We start from the raw sequence: 18,657 nt of genomic DNA on the forward strand, positions 1-18,657 counted from the left end.
AGGTTAAATTTTCACAACCTTGACACTTTCGTTTTAGCCTCAGGGATTTGACGCCGGCCCTATCCTGGCCTCCCTCGAGTGCTTCAAGCTGATCCGCTTGGTCTACGAGGCCCTACAGGACATGCACGGCCAGTTCCGCAAGACCGTCCTGCCCCAAACTCTGGCCGCTTTGCAGTCCGGCGACGCCTCGGTGGACGGGGTGATCACCGAGCTCAACAGGATGTGTGACGGGCCGTCGCTGCTGCCCAGGGTGCTGCAACAGATTGAGCAGGACCTGACCAGCGTGACTCTGGGAATGAAGGTTAGCGTGAAGACTGGCTTGAGCCTAAGTATTCATATTTTGAGTTGGGGCGAGGACCGTAAGTCAGTTATTGGTCGTATTTTGACGTACCTTAAGCATGCGCACTAATAGCAACTTGAGAACGCCTCTAGTCAAACGATGGTCAAAACGTCATCACAGAACTTCTCAGTCCTGGCTCCCTGCTATGATTTATGACATGCATGGCTATTGGTAACCAGTTAACGCCTCCAGCGAAACGATGGTCAAAACATCATCACGAAAGTGCTTTATCCTGGCGCAAAGTGCACTTCGCAATAATTTTTACTTAAAAGGGATGTCTTATAGTTTTTATACATTTCAGAGGAATGGATATATGCTACAAATATGCTCCAGTTTAAAAATCATTTCTTGAACCGTTTAAGGAACAGTACATGGTATTGTCTGGCCTACTCACCAGAGATAATTGGTGGGAGACACAGTGCATATGCCATTGGTTCCAAACACAGCATTCAAGCATCTGTCATATCTGGCTCTGTGTTACTATCACAGGAGCCCATTGAGGGAGGCACAAAATTTTTCCTCAAGATTCTGTGGTATTTTCCATCTTTCAGGGCGATCTGATCTCTACCAGTGTCGTGGAAGTCATGCGCACCAAATTCAACTCCCTCCTGCAAGTCAGCAGCGCGTCTGACCCTCCCAGCACGGCCCAGCTTCCCCCCACCCAGGGGCAGATCCTCCTGGCCCTGCTCAGCGCCCCCTTCGCCAAGGTGGAGGCAAGCATCGGGGAGTTTGTCAGCAAGATGGAGCAGTTATCGGTCCCGGCCCAGTGGCGGAAGGTGGACGTTATACAGGAGGCTAAAAGCATGCAGGTAAAGGCAGACGTTTAGGAAACTTGTAAAATTTAGACTCAAAGAAGTGAAGATTATAAGATTGCACTAAATTGGTTTTGGGGGCTGAACTCTTACAGATTGGAAGATTATATGGAGTACCGAAGAGAATACGTTACGGGCACAAAATGTGTAAAAGACATTAGTGATTCAGCCCGAGAACCAACACGAGCGCGTACTCCATTCGTTTGCACTACATTTTCTGGTTCTAAATGACGTCACACTTCGGTACTCCATATTGCTGTGCAATTCCGCCCCTAGAGACAGCAAATAGATATATTGGCTCTATTCGTTCAATTCCTGGAATTTATAGCTATCATGGAAAGATGGAAAAGTCATGGAATTATTTTACAAGGAGCCAGGAAAAGGTGATATTCCAAGAAAAAATTCATGGAATGGTCATGGAATCCTGCACAACTCATACGTGATGATGTGTAATATTTGGCTGTGGCATTCTTCCAGTTTGCATTCCAGTTTACTATCCGTTTCGTTAGTAAAAACATCATACGTGCGCGTGCAACACTGATTACGAGCTCCCGTTGGATAAACGCTCGAGGTGCGTTAACTTACAGTTCCATTTGTGCTACGCTACACCATGTGGTTGAATTGAGATGACGTCACACGAACAAACCCGATGCTTCCTCTTTATGCATGTATGCTCTGTGCTTGTTGCTGGTTCAGTGCGCCATTGTGATGCTTTTGTGGTCTGGAAGGCTGAAAGGGAGTAGTTTCCCTTGCCTCCATAATATCAATAGACTCCTAAGATGTCAATATACAGCGTGGGAATCGGTCATGGAAAGCTCTCATTTTGCCCTGGAAAAATTATGGATTTTAGTTTTAAGATTTGTCGGGGAACCCCCGTTATGCTGTGCCTCTGTTTTGGTTTGCAGTCCACCGTGCTAAACAACAACACCCATCAGCTACTGAGGGACTGGGCATTCATCAAACAACTGGAAGCACTGCAGGAATTCATCACGCTCTGCCAGCAATACGCAAAGGTCACCAACGGTATGTACACTCACTCAATCCAATTCCAAAATCTGACAGAAATTATATTTTATTTTAAAGTTGAACGAAAGTAATGAAGTGGAGCGGGGTTTGAACCTGCGACCTCCAGATTGCCGTTCCGGTGCTCTACCAACTGAGCTATCCAGCCCTATGTTGGCAGTTCCCCAATTTGTCAATGTCTTTGTTCAAGGGGCGCTAGTTATAAGCCATAAACCCATATATGCCATGTAGCCAGAGACCACGCCCAAAGACACAACGCTAGCAACATTAACAATGCTGCAAATCTGGGAAAGCTTTTTTTTTTCAAAATTTGCAAATAAAGTTCAAAACAGATAAGATTTGAAGGTTTGCATGGTGAAGGTAGCAATAACATAAAGAAACTCAATGTTTCGGACAGTATGCGCTGGCTGTGATGGGCAGAGCATACTGTCCCAAACGTTGAGTTTTCCCTGGTTCTTTTCAGAACCTCACAAACTCACAAAAAAAATTGGTCACACGGTGCTACCGTAAATCTTTCTCTTACTTAAACTTCAAAAACCTTCTCGGTTTTCCTTTCCTGATTTAATTACAAAAATAATTCACAACGCTGCCAGAAAGGCACTGCGGTTGCAAGTTTGTGTTGAGAACCAGGCCTATCAAACAACAGGGATGCTAGAATCATTGGTGTGCATAGAAGTCTGTCATAGTGTGTACGATTATGTATTTCCTTGCTTCAGGTTGTCTAGAGAATGTCTCGGAGTTACAGGCAGCCCTGGTGTCAGAGGCTCAGTTCATCAAACCCATCAAGAAGTTCATGGCCGGTTTGATCAGGAAGCAGGTGAGATAATAATAAAAGTTATGTTGTGCTTGTACAACATTTTACATCAAAGGTCTCAAAGCGCTTTACAATTATTACCCTGTTGATCAGTCCATGAGACCATATTTTTTTCTGCAGCAGCTCGAGATCAGCGCAATCTGGTCTTAGCCTTCACAGGTACCCATTTACACTCCTGGTTGGAAAGAGGCAATTGTTGTAAAGTGTCTTGCCCAAGAACACAAGCAAAATGTTCCCGTCAGATTTTGAACCCACAAGATTCCAGTTTACAATATTTTGTTTGTTTTTGTGTTTTGTTTTTGCACCCAACACATTATTTCTCCCTTTTCAAAAAATGAGTAATAAATTTGTCAAAACCTAGTACTGATATATGCAAAACAAAAATTTTATTCACTAATCATTTTTTTCACCCATACTACAGACCATCGGCATCCTATCCAAGACCATCGGCATCTGTACCTGCACTCTAGCCCACCAGCTGGGCCTGGACACCCTCGCGGAGATCAACGTGCTAGACGTCGGAGCCAACTCCAAGGCCTCCTTGGAGGACATGTGCAAGAAAGCCCTAGACCTAGCCGTAACGAGCGGCTTGGTCCAGTCTCACCTGTACCGCGTGGTCAACAACTACACCAAGACGTATGACGCGGGATGGAGAGCCCTAGCCCAAGCTCAGTAAGTGTGAAATATAACGAGTGTACAAACACATCTACTTTAACCAATCAGTTCCTGTACCCCCTCGCCCCCCCCCTTCCCCTCCCCACCCCCTCCAGGCCCCTCCCCCCCCCCCAACATCCTGCTTAGTACTCCCTATGCAGTCTCACACTACTCTGTACGGTTTTATGAAAACTCATGTGACATGACGATGTCATCATGACATCATTTCCATGTTCACCTACAGCATGTTCCTGTCTATGTACATACAAAGTTTCAACCCAATTGGACCTGTAGTTCTAGAGATATAAGGTTTCAAATTATGCAACTTTTATATGATGTAACATGACATGTGAGGACGTCATCATGAAGAAAATCTTTTGGACCATCTTCGAGTGGTTGTTTACGTATGTGCCAAGTTTAAAGTCGATCAAACTTAACGATAGCACTAAAGTGTATGGGTAGAATAAACCTTTGTATAAATCCTATGGAGAGAGTCTGAAAAAAAAGGGAAAAAATCTTAGCGAAAACAAGAGCTGTTTCGGCTGAGTTGCTGAAACAGCTATTAAGAGAAATAAGAATTTCATTGAATAGCTTGTAATTTGTGATGGACTTGCGATTGACTCCACTGTGCCTGTGCCTGTATCTGTATATGAGCAATAATCTTGTTTGTGTCGTCTATTCTGTGCTACAGGCAGCAAGTCAATGCAGTGACGGCAAGCCAGGAGAGTACCCAGCATGCCCAGCTGCAGCTGGTGCGCTTCCAGTGGCTGCATGAGGATATCTTACAAGAAGCCGGGGTGCAACGCCAGAACGTGCCATTCCTTCCCCCATCAAGGTACAAACTCCAGGATTATCTCAAATCCAAAATTATTTCTATAGTTTTGTAGAAATTTGCATAGAAATATTTGCCTAGCACAGAAAATATTTACCTAGCACAGAAAATATTGGCCTAGCACAGAAAATATTGGCCTAGCACAGAAAATATTTGCCTAGCACAGAAAATATTTGCCTTGCACAGAAAATATTTGCCTAGCACAGAAAATATTTACCAGCCATTGAAACATTTGCTTAGCACAGAAAAATATTTTCTTAGCATAGAAAATATTTGCTAAGCACAGAAAATATTTGCTTAGCACAGAAAATATTTGCTTAACACAATAAATATTTGCTTAGTACTGAACACATTTGCCCAGAACTGAAAATATTTGCCCAGAAATGAAAATTTCTCCTTTTTTATTTCATTGAAGGTCAAGCGTCATGTCCGACCTGCGTAAGCGGACTCAGCACCTGCTGTCCCTAGAGGGGGCTATTACAGCCCTCCAGGAGCGCGCCACCGCTCAGCAGAACAGCGTCGGCCAGCGTTTGAAGTGGGCGGCGGGTGCCAACCCTACCGGCCTCCACAATGTCTTGCATGAGTTTGAGAAGGCTGTGAGAGACAGAGCTGCCGGCTATGCTGTAAGGGTTCATAGTCATAGTCATAGGTTTTTTTGGCCTTGGCTCTGGCTATGACTTTAGGGATTTAGGGATTTGGGGGGGGGGGCACTGACTCAGTATTCAGGAACTTGAAGGCCTATAATAAAAGTCAAACCATACAGTATTTCCATCCGGTTAGCCGTAGGATTGTTTTGAAACGCTTCGCTTTGTGTCCAGTTTCAACGTAAGGTGATTTTACATCCTGACTTGAGGGCCACAGGCTCAAATTGTGTTCATGTCCTTTTAAGTCAGTAACATCAAATGTTCTAATATGCCCGATTTGTTGTCAGGATTTTTTCCTGATGTCAAGAGGATTTTTTGTAGAATCCTTTTTGAAATCTGGAATTCCTGATATTTTACCACAAAGATTTGTTTAAATTTATTTTATAATTTGCAGGGGTGACATCTGTCAGGATTTTTCCTAAATTCAGAATTTTTTGTGAGGACTTTTCCTGAATTAAGGATTTTTATGTGAGGAATTTTTTTGAATTAAGGATTTTTTTGTGAGGATTTTTCCTGAATTCAGGATTTTTTCCAGGATTTTTCCTGGTTTCAGAATTTTTTTGTGAGGATTTTTTTTTCGGGATTTTTCCTGATTTCAGGATTTTTTTTAGGAATCCCATTTGGAATCTGGAATACCTGGGATTTTACCGTAAAGGTGGGTTTTTTTACCAAAAAGGCTTATTTTCGGGTTGCCTTTAAGCAAATACAAATATTCACAGACCCTATGTTGCTCTGGGGCCCTCGACGACCCTTAAACCCTCTGCTGATTATTTGATGGATTTTTTATTTTCCCTTTAGGTAAAAGTTGACATGTTTGTCCATTTAGTTTGCTTGTAAACTGTTCTTGAACAGGAGGATCAGCTCATAACCATTTCAATATTCTTAATGAGTTTCGATGTCCTTTTAAATTCTGTTCAAAGATGGAAAACAAGCGATCGGCAGAGGTGTCGGCCCTGAGTAATGCCATCCTACACTTTGAAGCACTGCGCACCAGGACCAGCGAAGCTATCAATGCGGAGTCTAGCTTCCTAGCTCTACTCACAAGGTAACTATTAGTTTCCAGGTTTTAGATTCAACTTGTTTTCCCCCTTCTTAAGTGCTTGTACACCATTTACAAAAATGCAAGCAAAAAAAATGTATTTTTGCCAATTCAAGGAACAACACAATAAATTTGAAGCAGGTTATTTAAGAAAAATACTGTCAAAATTTCAGCCCATTAGATATACTTTTTGAGAAAACTTTGAAAGTGCATCTTCTTTTTTCTCAGCGCGAAGCATAGATTTCCGTTGAGATGAGTTTCATGATTGACTTGTGATTGGACTTGAAACAAGACTTGTGACTTTAGTTGAAATTTCCCTTGAGATTGTCTTGTGACGTTAAAGGTGCATAGGATCATTTGCTTTATGTGCATTTTTTTTTTATTTGAAGCAACAAACTTGATCAGAATCTTAATAAGGGTGTCAAACAACTAAACATGTTTGACATTTAGCTCGGTGGATACTATACATTTTGAGAATGCCGAGAAAGTGAATGCTCAATTTTTGGGGTCCCGTAACTAGATTCTGGTGCTAAAGTATGTAAAAACGTATGTCTGCAGGCACATTTTCTTAAACTACCTCCAATGATTATTTTTAAAGAAGGATACCATTTCAGCTGGAATAATTTCACAGGGTCTTTGGTACCAGTCCTATCTTCACTGTGAGCGTGGATTTTCTTGTTAAATCGGTAGGTACATTTCTGGGTAATTGCAAATATTCCTACGTGATTGTCTTATCGTCATCCAGGTGCCAGGAGAGCTGCAAGAAGGTCGAGCAGTGCACGGCCTCCATCACGGACATGGAGCAGGACCTGATTGACCTCCAGCCCCCGGCGCCAGACCAGCCCATCGGACGCAAGTGGATCCGCAGTCTGATGGATCTACTGGTGCAGCGGAATGAGGAGAAGGAGAGCGCGATGGATGAACAGGAAGTCATGGTGCGCAGTGGCAGGGTGAGTCAGGGAACCAGACCTCGTTCTTAGAAGGGTCATGGTGCACAGTGGGTGATGAGTCAGGGCACCAGACCCAGTCTTTAACAGGAAGTCATGGTGCGCAGTGGCAGGGTGAGTCAGGGAACCAGACCTCGTTCTTAGAAGGGTCATGGTGCACAGTGGGTGATGAGTCAGGGCACCAGACCCAGTTCTTAATAGGATCATGGTGCGCAGTGGGAGGGTGAGTCAGGGAACCAGATCTCGTTCTTAGAAGGGTCATGGTGCACAGTGGGTGATGAGTCAGGGCACCAGACCCAGTTCTTAACAGGATCATGGTGCGCAGTGGGTGGATGAGTCGGGAAACCAGACCTGGTTTTAAACAGGGTCATCCTAGTATGGCAGATGATGAGTCAGGGAACCAGATCAGGGTATGATGCACAGTAGGATGGTGAGTCGGGAAACCAGACCTAGTTCTTAACTGTCGAGTCCATCACAAGTCCATCAAAAGTTATGATGGATTCGTGACCTGACTTTCTTGGCACACTCCACTTTAATACTTTCTCCGCAAAACAATGAGGTAATGACAGCACATTTCTCGACCCCATTTTAGGACGCCCTGCATGGCCAGATCAACGTGGTCAAGAACACTCTTGCCACCCACTACAAGCTGATGTCGGAGGTCAAGACCCATCTCAAGACGCTGGCCAGAGGAGAGGAGGACGAAGCAGAGGACGGCATCATCATCAGTGGCGAGGGGGGAGTGGTCAAGACGTTCATGATGGAGTACAAGAGCTACTCGGAGGAGTTCACCTCCATGCTCAAGACTCTGCTAGTTGGTCAGTTTTGGGAATGTTGCACAGTAGAGAGGGGGGGGGGGGCATTCTATACACATGGTTCCATGGTCGTACTTGGCTTTCTGACAGTTTTGGACGTTGTAGTGGTCAGACAGACTGCAAGCCGCCATAATACATAATACATGATAATACATGCCCTGCGCGAGGCCGGGTAGACTCAATAAGATTTTACAACACCAACATGTGGTTCTTGTTAGGCCAAAAAAAAAATAAGTCGGTCTCTGGTCAGCGCGCGCGTCGATTTTAATCATGCGCGTCGATCTTTTTTTTTTCCAAAATGTTCCGCGGTAGCTCCAACAGCGCCCTCTATTTCCGCACCTCCTCAATTTTTTTTACCAAAGAGCACCAAGGAATTGGAAATTGCACCAAGGCAAATGATCGAAAGCACCAAGGCAAAATATGGAGGACACCAATGTGCATGAGGACACCAAAAAAGCAAAATAGTACCCACCTTGTCTGTACAATCCAAGCTTGAAGAAAAAAAAAAAAAGCCACGTGGCCGCGTCAATTCCGGAACTTTGGTCTGACCAGAGACCGAATAGTTTTTTTTTTTGTGGCCTTAAGCCCGGTTCATACTTCACGCGAAAGCATGTGCGAAGCGAAATTCATGTCGTCAACAATGGTAGACGCGCTTCGAATGTATTGTTGACGTCACGAATTTCGCTTCGCTTTCGCTTTTGCGTGAAGTATGAACCGGGCTTTAGATGGGCTAGAGTTTGGTTAGTTCAATAGTTCAACCCAGGTTAAAGGGGCACTCATCACATTGTTTGGCTTTTTTTTATTGAGAAACATGTGAAAGATGAAATTGTTGGACCATATGCGATCAAACTGCACATTCAGTATGAATATCAACGTTTCCAATGAACTCAGTGCGGAAATATTTGTAGGGAAGATCAGCCCAAACCATCCAATCTGTATTTCTGATATAACCAGCTTTGAATACAGTGGAACGTCGCTATACCGAACACTGCTATACCGAACATTCGGCTATACCGAACATCATCCTTGGCTCCCGTTTTTGGTGTACAAAACCAACCGAACATTGTTGTTAAAAACTGTAAACAGAAGAGCGACAAGTGGCTATTATTCCCCCAAGGAATAGAAGGAGAAGGCCACCCATTGCTGTAGGTAGTAAGCTCAAAAACTGTGTAATTACATAATTCAATAGTCGGCACGTGGTCAAAGTCATCTTTCAGTAACTACCAGGGCGTGCAGGGTGAAGTTATGAAGGGCGCTATTTATTGAAAAGTGAGTTACCGGAGCACCGGCAGCTTAAAATCGCTATACCGACTGATCGCTATTACAAAAAGATTCTGTGGATCGCTTGATTTTCATTATAACGGCGTTCCACTGTAATTACTTGATTGGTTGGACCCACTTGGGTATTTTTCAATGTTTGGAGCTTGTCTTTGAAATACCTTAAAATGCTTAGGGCTGTAAATTCTCACTGGACTGCTGGACCAAGTCAAGTGACTGGTGGTCTAGTTTCTTCTTTTTTGTTAATAAACTGATCACTTTTTATTGTTTCTTATCTCAGGTTCCTCGGAAGATGACAACGACAGTATCTTGAAGCTGTCGGAGGTCATTCCCAAGATGGCTGCCCTGGCAGACCAAACCAAACGGTAACCGCTCCATGCCAGACATGGGTCTTTAGTAGTAAAATTATTCAATGTAATGTGATCAATAAAAGTCGGTAGAATTCACACAGTGAAACTGGATTTTTGCCATTTTTTTCAGACTGAACCGGTGGACTAATTAATGTTTCTGTGAATGAACAAGACTTCTCTCTTGTGTTTGCTTGTTTGTTTGTTTGTTTTTTGGGTGTTTGTTTCTTTGTGTTTTGCAGGGCCCATCATTTTAAACAAACTTCAAATCCTTAATTCAAGTTTTGTTGCACCAATATAATTGGTAATCTTTTATCAGACCTCAAAAGTTACGCATGAATGTTCATGTATTTTAGTTGACTTGAAACTCTTTTCCACTTCAGGTGATAATTTAATTTTTTTTTTTTTGGCACTTTGTAAAATTTACTCCATGTCTTGTAAAATTTGTGAAGTACTTGCTCTATAGTCCAGTGGATTTTTACCTGTTGGTCAAAATTGGTTTGTTTTTGATAATGAAAGCTCATTAATAAATTCATCAAAAATTCAGCTTTGATTGTGTCGTTGTTTGTTCCTATCGGATAGGTTGTGCAATCAACTGGTCGGTTTAGCTGCTCCACTGGTACCCAAGCCTGTGCCACCGGACAACAGCCAAGGTGAGCTTTGTGGAATATGTTGTTTGAAAAAAAATAACCGCTACATTGTCACAGCAAATGGATTAACCCTAACCCTGCCAGACGCAACACAATGCATCAGGTGTAAAAAGTCTGGTGCATTTTGATGTGTTTAGCAGTGCATAAACGGCCAGTTCTAAAATGATGAGAGCTACAATCCCGGCCAAAACGGTTGGGACACACTCCCCTGCTTCCCTGGTCAATGTTGTGCTCTCCAGCTGATGGAGCACACACCGCGCAATGAGAGACAACATTGAACGGGGGGTTGGGGGCCCAGCGAGATTTGGCCAGGATTGTAGTCCCGTTGAACAATGCCACAGTTGTATCCTGCTGCATTCATTAACCACAGACTCTGAGGCAGTTTGGCCTCGAGACTTTTAACCTGATGGATCTTGCTGCACTGAGCGGGCTTGTCATTTTGATAAGTGTTGCATGCCGCTGCGTTTAGCAGGGTGTCGGGTGTTAGAGTGAAGGTGTCCAAATTTAGCACCTGCTTATTTTTATACCTATTTTATATGAAGAATAAAAACCTTGATAAACTCAACAATACTTCTTGTTTTGGAACAACACAGCTTTTCTCTGTAGTACCATGCCCTGCAACAATTTAAAAAAAACAACCACCACACTGTCTTTCCAAAAACTGCGGTGTCACACTGATCGCGTGTATGCTCCAACTGTCGGATAAAACAAGACTTTAAACTCAACAGATTTTCTTGGGGTTTTTTTAATGTCATAGCAGCCAGCGAAGACGTTGAGGATGACCTTCAGCAGATGAAGGGCAGCAAGGCTGGTTCCCCCGTCAGGGTGTCTGGTCTGCTGGGCAGGGCAGCCGAGGGGACTCCAGCGACACCTCCGACATCAACAAAGGCTGCCTGTAAGTCTTGATAAATACTGCACCAACACCCCTTCTCAGGGGACACACGGGAGGCTACAGCTAGATTTGTTTTGTAATTGATCATGCTTTATGCAAATGCCAGTGCAAAGCAAATTTGAAGTCACGAAAAATTCACTGCGGAATAGAAATGTAATTTTTGAAAGTTGACTGGAGCGGAGCTTGAACCTGTGACCTCCGGATGACTGGTCTGATGCTCTACTGACTGAGCTATCCAGCCCTATGTTAGCAGTACCCCACTGTAAAAATAATGTGTTCACCGTTTACAAATTTGCTGCGCAAAAAACTTGGCATGACCTCGGAAATATCCGTTCCCATTTGCTTTCGTGCTGAGTACAAACTGGCCTTTCAATAGATGCTCTGTTTCTTCTAAATGACACATTGGATGAACTTGAAACTTGAAACATACATCGACCCCGATCTCAAGCAGCTTAAGGAAATTAATTAACCATATTTACTCTTTTATGTAACCAATTTGATTCTTATGGTTATCTTTTCTGATTTGGCATGGAGTGAAGTTACTTGACCTTTAAAGGTCAAAGTTAGATCAATTCAAATTGAAAACCAAAGCTTAATTCAATTATTTATTCCCTGCCAAACTGGGGAGGCAGAGAAACTGTAGTATTTAATTGTTTTATCATGCATTTGTCCAATTTTCATGCACTGTTTATTGTATGCAAGGCCTCATCAATGGAGACCAGTTTTTTAGCATTTGGGCATACCCTGTGCAGAACCATGTGATAAAATGGTACATTAAATACATTTTTAACTTTCTTTTAACTCCTTTTCGTAGTCGCCGCTCAGCAACCGAAAGGCTCCCCGGCCGTCATGCGCGATCCCCGCACCGGTAAGGTCATCCAGGTGCGCAACACCCACGCCATCAACGTCTGGCGTCGCGTCAAGGGCAAGCTGGACGGTCGAGACCCTGAACCCTCCAAGAGACTCAGCATACCAGAACAGGTGGGTGCTTGGATCAAATACGGTACTCTGCCTTGAGGTGGGACATGGCGTTATTTCACACTTGTGAGGGGTAGTACCAAGTTAATCATTGTTATTATTTATTTCTGGTAATGAAACCAAGGATTCCTCAAAAGCGCCCTAGGCACTGTAATAATAATAATAATAATATTAATAATGTGGTGCTTTTATAGCGCTTGATACCAAAGGTGTCGAAGCGCTTTACAATTATTACCCCTGTTCATAAGGCCACGAGACCACTTCTGCAGCAGCTCAATATCATCGTTAGTGGCCTGTACCTTCGCAGGTACCAATTCACTCCTGGGTGGAGAGAAGCAATGCATGACAAAGTGCCTTGGACAACGGCACACGCACCATGACCCCGGCTGGACTTGAACCCACAACCTGCAGCTTTACCCACAGACCACGAATCAGTGCCCTTAACCACGAGGCCACAGCACTACACTGTAGCTCGCAAGCCTAAAGAAACCTGTAGAGTGGAGACAATGAGAAGAAATTACACTTTTAGAGGTGGGAGGAAAACCTCAGAAGAATTTTCTGGGTGAAAACCCATGCAATCAGGTAGGTACTGAAAACCCAATCCACATGTGGACCAGGGCAGGAATCGAACCCTGGCCATAGAGACAGAAGGCGAGGAAAGAACCACTGCGCCAACCTGACTCTCCCCGTGCATGTTGAAGATGCCATGCATCCTTTTGTGATACATGATCCTTAGTCCATGTCCAAATGCTCGTAGTAAACGTTACCCCGATTCTCCGCAGGTTGACTTTGTGATCAAAGAGGCGACCAGCCTGGACAACCTGGCGACTCTCTACGAGGGCTGGACGGCCTGGGTCTGAACGCAGAACAACGCAGGAACCAGACGCAGGGAATGAAAAAAAAACAAGTATAACTGGAGACAGTAGAGTCTTCCCAGAGCAAAGAAACCAGGTGTTCCGGACTGGTCCAAACTAGTTCCAACCGGTTCCAGCTGGTTCAAGCCTCATTATCTCAAGCAAGCAAGACCACACCTGGCTAGCTTGTAACCGCACAGGCCGGTGTTAAGTGTTCAACACCTAGACCTTGAGATATCAAACAAATTGTGGAGTCCCCCTTTTAAAGGTCCATTTTTGGCTATCGAATCAATCGATTTGCATGAAACGCAACCCAGATAGCCACTTTAAAGGGTGAGCGATGATACCATCCACGTTTTTGTCGCACAAAAACCCGGCTGCTATATTTTTGTTTTACCGATAAACAAAAATGGGGCAGCGTTTAGGCCCAACTGTGTATACAGTGTCATCAGCACAGGGCCGCGGGGGGAAAGCGTCGGCATTATATCTAGTCCGAAGGGTGTAGAAATGGAAGACGGATGTTTACACTTTTGAAAGTTGAAAGTCTTTTTTTTTTGGAAAGCAGCAGACATACCGATAGTCTGTTTAGAGTTTTGCAAGATTCACAAGTTAAGCGTTTCACCAGTTTTAATCCAGGTTAACATGCAGGGTAATCAGTTTATGTGAAGCTTATCCAGATTACCGTCTTCGTTAAATCAGTTTAATGCAACCGATGATAATAATATACCAGTTAATGAAATGGAAGCTCATTTGCAAAGGTTTTCGGTTAAGAAATTGCCATCAACTTGCACTCTACATCGCAATTGAGTCCTCTTCAACTTGGTTTTTAGTTCAGTCAACTAGGTTGAATGTGGACAGAACTATTTTGGAGTGTTTTCAATTGTTTCCATTTTCGAATTTCCTGCGATCAGATCAGTCAATGAAAAAATTCAGTACCAAAGATAGAACCATAACTGTAAACCTAGATTCAACAGATTAGTTAAACTAGTTCCCAGTTTCTCTAGCGATATCTGCCTGACTAGTGACGAAGAAAAGACCATCAGCGTTTTGTGCGCAGCACATTGATGTTAAGAGGCATCTGGCCAAGTCAGGGTAAACTTCACTAAAAAGAGACAATATGTGGAAATCTTCAGACACTGATAGGAATTGCCAGTCTGATCACCAACTCATCTTAGTAGAATAGGTACAATAGTATACAAATATTGAGTGGCTCAGAGTGGAATGGGAGGAATATTATCGCAAGGTAAAATCTAGACTTTTCCATTTCACGAGGCAAAGCCGCGTGAACTGGCAAAGTCCAAATTTTACTGAGCGATAATGTTCGTCCAATTTCACAATTTAAAGCCACTCAATATTTGTGTTTTATATAACTGATATGTAGATCCTTGTCATTTGATTTATTTTTAAATAAATTTTAAATTTTGTACTACACCACGATATAAAGCATTCAATAATTGTTTTATAACGTACACCTCATTCGCAGATTCTGCTTGGTTTTATTATTCTTAAAAATTATTTAAATCTAAAAACAGTTCAAACGAACTTCTATTTCAATACAAAATTGGTGGGAAATATATTTCTCTCTTCCAAACCACCCCTTCATGAAATGTTTGAACCCAACTCTGTAGCGCTGGCTCATAGGAACAATACGCACTACGCGCAATGCTCAACGCGCACACAGCATGCATATTTGCTCACAAATACCGCGCAATGGAACAAGGATGATCCTACCTGTTGAAAAAAAAAACCAATCACCATGGGTGTATGGGACTTTTTTGAGCCCCGGCGTGAATGGGAGCAATAATGAATGTCACGTGATGTGAGTTCCACCAATCAAATGACAAGGATCTATATGCCCGTTATATAATGCTAGCTGAAGTGTTTCGCAGACAGTCGATATCGCAGCCTGGTCACAATCCAGAATTTCTTCACCCAGACTTCTCGGACAGTCCGCAGACTGCCTGTGGAATTCTACACTTTCTGCAACTTTAGCCTGCCCTTAACAAACTAGTTCTGGTGAAGAATGCTTGACTTTGTGAATCTTAAACCTCCAACAATCATCAGAGGAGTGAAAAGAGGCCGAATGTTTTTTTTTCAAAAGTGTTTTTTGTTTATAAATAGACTTACTGCATGTTACAAAGCACTGCACAGTTATTGTTCTTTTTGTAGATTGTAGATTACACCGTGACTACATGTTATACTCGGATGAATCAGATAAGCTAAGTTAAAAACTGTTTCTCAATGACAGGAATTTCTTTTAAGGTCAAAACGAGCAATTTTGTTTTCACACTTATATGCACTGTGCATGGCTGTTGGGGGCGCTGCAGTTTTAGACCGACAACAGAGCCATAGGCCATGTTTGAATTTACAGGCTGCGGCTGTTGCTATGGTAATTGTCATGGCGGCCATTTTTGAAATCATGTCTGGATGTTCTGATTCTCTATGGAGCCATGTTGTGTCCAAGTATGAGTTGCCATTTAGTCACAACCCTATCAGTGACACTCCCAGTCATTGTGGCATTTATATGACTGGTCCACATGTCGTCCCATCCATTTACATACAAGAACAAATGGATACCAGGGAAGGTAAATGGGTTTTTTTTGGCGTACACAATGTAATGGCAGCATATGTTAAAACTGCATTCAATTTGCCTACTAGATGCTCAGTGTGCACAGACTTGATACAAAGTATTGCAACAGCAATAGATGCAGAACATCAGCTCTCAAATGCAGAAACTTTGAAGATGTACTCAGCTAAGAGTATTTTTGTTATAACCCGCACGATATATTTCATGTGATTATACCCATAGTAAATGTAATTATTGCATGCGTAGAATGTTGTTAGTATAGCACCAAACACAATTTGTTGTTAATTAGTGATGCACAGCTGTATATGTTTAATATAAAAAGGCCTGTTCTAATTGTTGGAATAATCATTCTCACTCGCTACAGGCTGCGTGTACTGTCTGCTAACTGTAGCATAACATTCTTCGCTGACGGTTAAAATTGACAGCATCGAAGAGCATAACTCCCAAAGCCAGATTCATGTGGTGGTAACTGTGGTTACAACTTTGGCAAGGCAAAGCAAAAAGATCCATTTTTTGGACATCTTTGGCCAAGTTCGGGCAAGGACCATTAGTCGACTAGTGGTTGATTTGTGACGTACCTTACGCCTGCGCACTAATAGCAACGTGCGAACGTCTCTAGTCAAACGCTGGTCAAAATGTCATCGCAAAATTTCTGGATCCTGGCTCTCTGCTAGCGTTATGAATGCGCACGGCTATTGGTTACCAGCTATGCAACCAGCCCCATTAGGTTGGTTCCAAATAGTCAACTAGCATAGTCAACCACCGTCGACTAGACAGAGTTCGGGCAAGCGTTAGTCGAACTATGGTTAACCATTGGTCAACTATAGTCCTTGCGTGGACTTGGCCTTTGAAAGATTTGGAAGAATTTAGGGTTAGTTTTGCCAAAGTTACAAAGTTCCCAGAAAATGTCATTCAAAATAAGAAAAAAAGCCTACTTATTCAAGGGAAGATCACAAATACTCGGCAGATTGTAGTCAACCAATCACAAGTTGCGAGTCTTATCACATGCCAGGTCACAGGTCACAGGTCATAGAGGACGAACGGTGACAAAATAATGAGGAGTTGTCTACAACCCCCTCCCCCCCCCCCCCCACACACCCGTAAACATTGGGAAGATGGCTGCAGTTTCCCACTACATCTAAATTTCTTCTGGAGAAATTTGTTTCGGATGCTTGTTCCAACTAGACATGCCTTTAGAATTGTTACTATTGTTGCTTCTTACGGGATAGTAGCTTTAATAAGGGGTCGTTATCGGTGAGCTTTCTTTGCACATAAATTAACCAGCACCATAACAGATTACACTTCAAAACATTTTGTGAATACAATCTCATTACATTTGTAAATTTCCATTTTCAGACTCAGTACCCAGGCGAAATTATCAACACTGATAATAAACACACTGAGATTACTATGTTGTTCTCGTTATTTTGGGGTTTTTTTTTTCAATTCAGTTTTTTTGTAGGTCACATTAGTTTGATTAAATATCATTCTTGTAAGCTTGTGAATGTCGTTAGTTTTATTGTTAAAATTTCAATTGTACAAGTTCAAACATTGTATGCATGTTATAGACTGACTTGAAGATCACAAGTGGACATCATTACTGTGGTTACATTGTATGCGTGATATATACTAACTTGGAGGCCACAATTCAAGTAAACACCATTACTGGGGTTTAACCAGGAACACGTTCATGTAGCATGCCTTCTTGAATGTGAGGCCTTTTGCATTTTAGCAAGTTGTCAATACTTCATTGAGTGTGCATGCAGACCAGTAAATAAATTCCCATAGGCAACATCATAAATACCCAAAAAAACTTGGGGAAAAATATTTAGAACTCTCACCGGTGAACAAGACACACATCAAATTAAAGCTTGATTTGACCTCTTTCACTTTCTGGGTGATTTTTCCCTCCAAAGATGACCACCCCTAAAAAAGCAGTCTTGAAACCCATCGCCATTTTTAAAAATGACCCCTCAACTCCATTGCAAAATAGAGCGACTTTTGGGTCCAATTTTGTTCCAAATTTCACAGAAATACAAGTTTGAAGATCCGTACAGACAGGCATGACATTCTTCAGACTTTTGTCTGAAATCAGACTTTTTGAATCTGAGAGAAAGACAGTAGTAGTATAGAAAGATGTGCATTTTTCAGACATTTTGTCAATTTTCAGATGTTTTTTTCAATTGACAATTTCATCCTTGTACATAGCTGGGACCCTCTATTGCCACAAACCCTCAAGTGCAGCCCAAAACTCACCATTTACAGAAAAATTTACAGATTACAAATCATTTTTTGGCAAGCGTAGGCAAAGGTTTCTCTCAAATGACGTCATTTCCTACAGACCAGCCACGTGAATTGGCATTTTGAGCGTCAACTTGCATAACGCCCATCGGCTGCATCGTATTTCGAACACATTTCGAGCAACAAACGCGTGCGTTTGGAACATTTCAACACTGCGCAAGGCGTGCTTGATTGTGTAAAATGCGCAGTTGCAGTTCTCCTACAGCGATTGCCGTCTTTGAGAGAGACCTACTTTGGACTTACTGGTCTGCACCCTTTAGTGTGTGAATACAGCCTGTATGTGAGCAATGGTTCTATCTTGGTAGGGACTTATTTGGTCAATATACTCTGTATAATCCTGGTTTAACGAACAACACCATCAGCCAGTGGCTCATGTGTTTTTCTGGAAGAAAGGGGATACACATTGTACAGGGAAAATACAAGGGAAAAAACTAGTTTTCAAAGATTTGCATTTCAATCATCTTATTGTCTAGGTAGTAATTAATTTTGTCTGATTGTTATTTAGTAGTTTGTAATGTGTAACACAGTCTGTTCTGCACTAGTAAAAAAGAAATAAGTTTAATAAATGCATATTCAAGTTCTATCACAGTTTGTTTACAATGTTGGTTAATCCTTGATTCAAATTTTCGGTTTGTTATTCTTTTATATTCTTATATTCTACACTTTTTCTCTATAAATCATTGTTGCTTGCTCTGTCAAGCCATTTCTTTCGAAACTGTTATCTTTTATTGTTAAAATTGTTTTTTTTTTCCTTCTTTTTTTGTCTCCTTTTTTTTGCTTTATTGTGTCTTTATGAGTTTGTTTTTTGTTTCTTTTCTTTTGTTTTCGTTTCATATTGACTTTTTGTGTC

The 18,657-nt window shown here is 42.3% G+C and overlaps 1 protein-coding gene across 1 annotated transcript in view; it reads left to right on the plus strand.

The window, feature by feature from the left end:
• Positions 1 to 13,156, plus strand: part of LOC119735031 (serine/threonine-protein kinase SMG1-like) — a 56,113-nt gene extending 42,957 nt beyond the window's left edge. Inside the window, exons 58-72 of the mRNA XM_038208720.1 lie at positions 38 to 301; positions 892 to 1,149; positions 2,058 to 2,175; positions 2,892 to 2,992; positions 3,411 to 3,661; positions 4,335 to 4,478; positions 4,891 to 5,098; positions 6,040 to 6,164; positions 6,904 to 7,108; positions 7,698 to 7,923; positions 9,479 to 9,563; positions 10,128 to 10,198; positions 10,953 to 11,090; positions 11,902 to 12,068; positions 12,848 to 13,156. Coding sequence (XP_038064648.1) covers positions 38 to 301; positions 892 to 1,149; positions 2,058 to 2,175; positions 2,892 to 2,992; positions 3,411 to 3,661; positions 4,335 to 4,478; positions 4,891 to 5,098; positions 6,040 to 6,164; positions 6,904 to 7,108; positions 7,698 to 7,923; positions 9,479 to 9,563; positions 10,128 to 10,198; positions 10,953 to 11,090; positions 11,902 to 12,068; positions 12,848 to 12,925 — 2,439 coding nt within the window. The 3' untranslated portion in view covers positions 12,926 to 13,156. The remainder of the gene's footprint in view (positions 1 to 37; positions 302 to 891; positions 1,150 to 2,057; positions 2,176 to 2,891; positions 2,993 to 3,410; positions 3,662 to 4,334; positions 4,479 to 4,890; positions 5,099 to 6,039; positions 6,165 to 6,903; positions 7,109 to 7,697; positions 7,924 to 9,478; positions 9,564 to 10,127; positions 10,199 to 10,952; positions 11,091 to 11,901; positions 12,069 to 12,847) is intronic.
• Positions 13,157 to 18,657: the final 5,501 nt, after the last annotated feature.

This window comes from Patiria miniata, unplaced genomic scaffold (assembly GCF_015706575.1).
Source record: "Patiria miniata isolate m_02_andy unplaced genomic scaffold, ASM1570657v1 HiC_scaffold_28, whole genome shotgun sequence".
NCBI lineage: Eukaryota > Metazoa > Echinodermata > Asteroidea > Valvatida > Asterinidae > Patiria > Patiria miniata.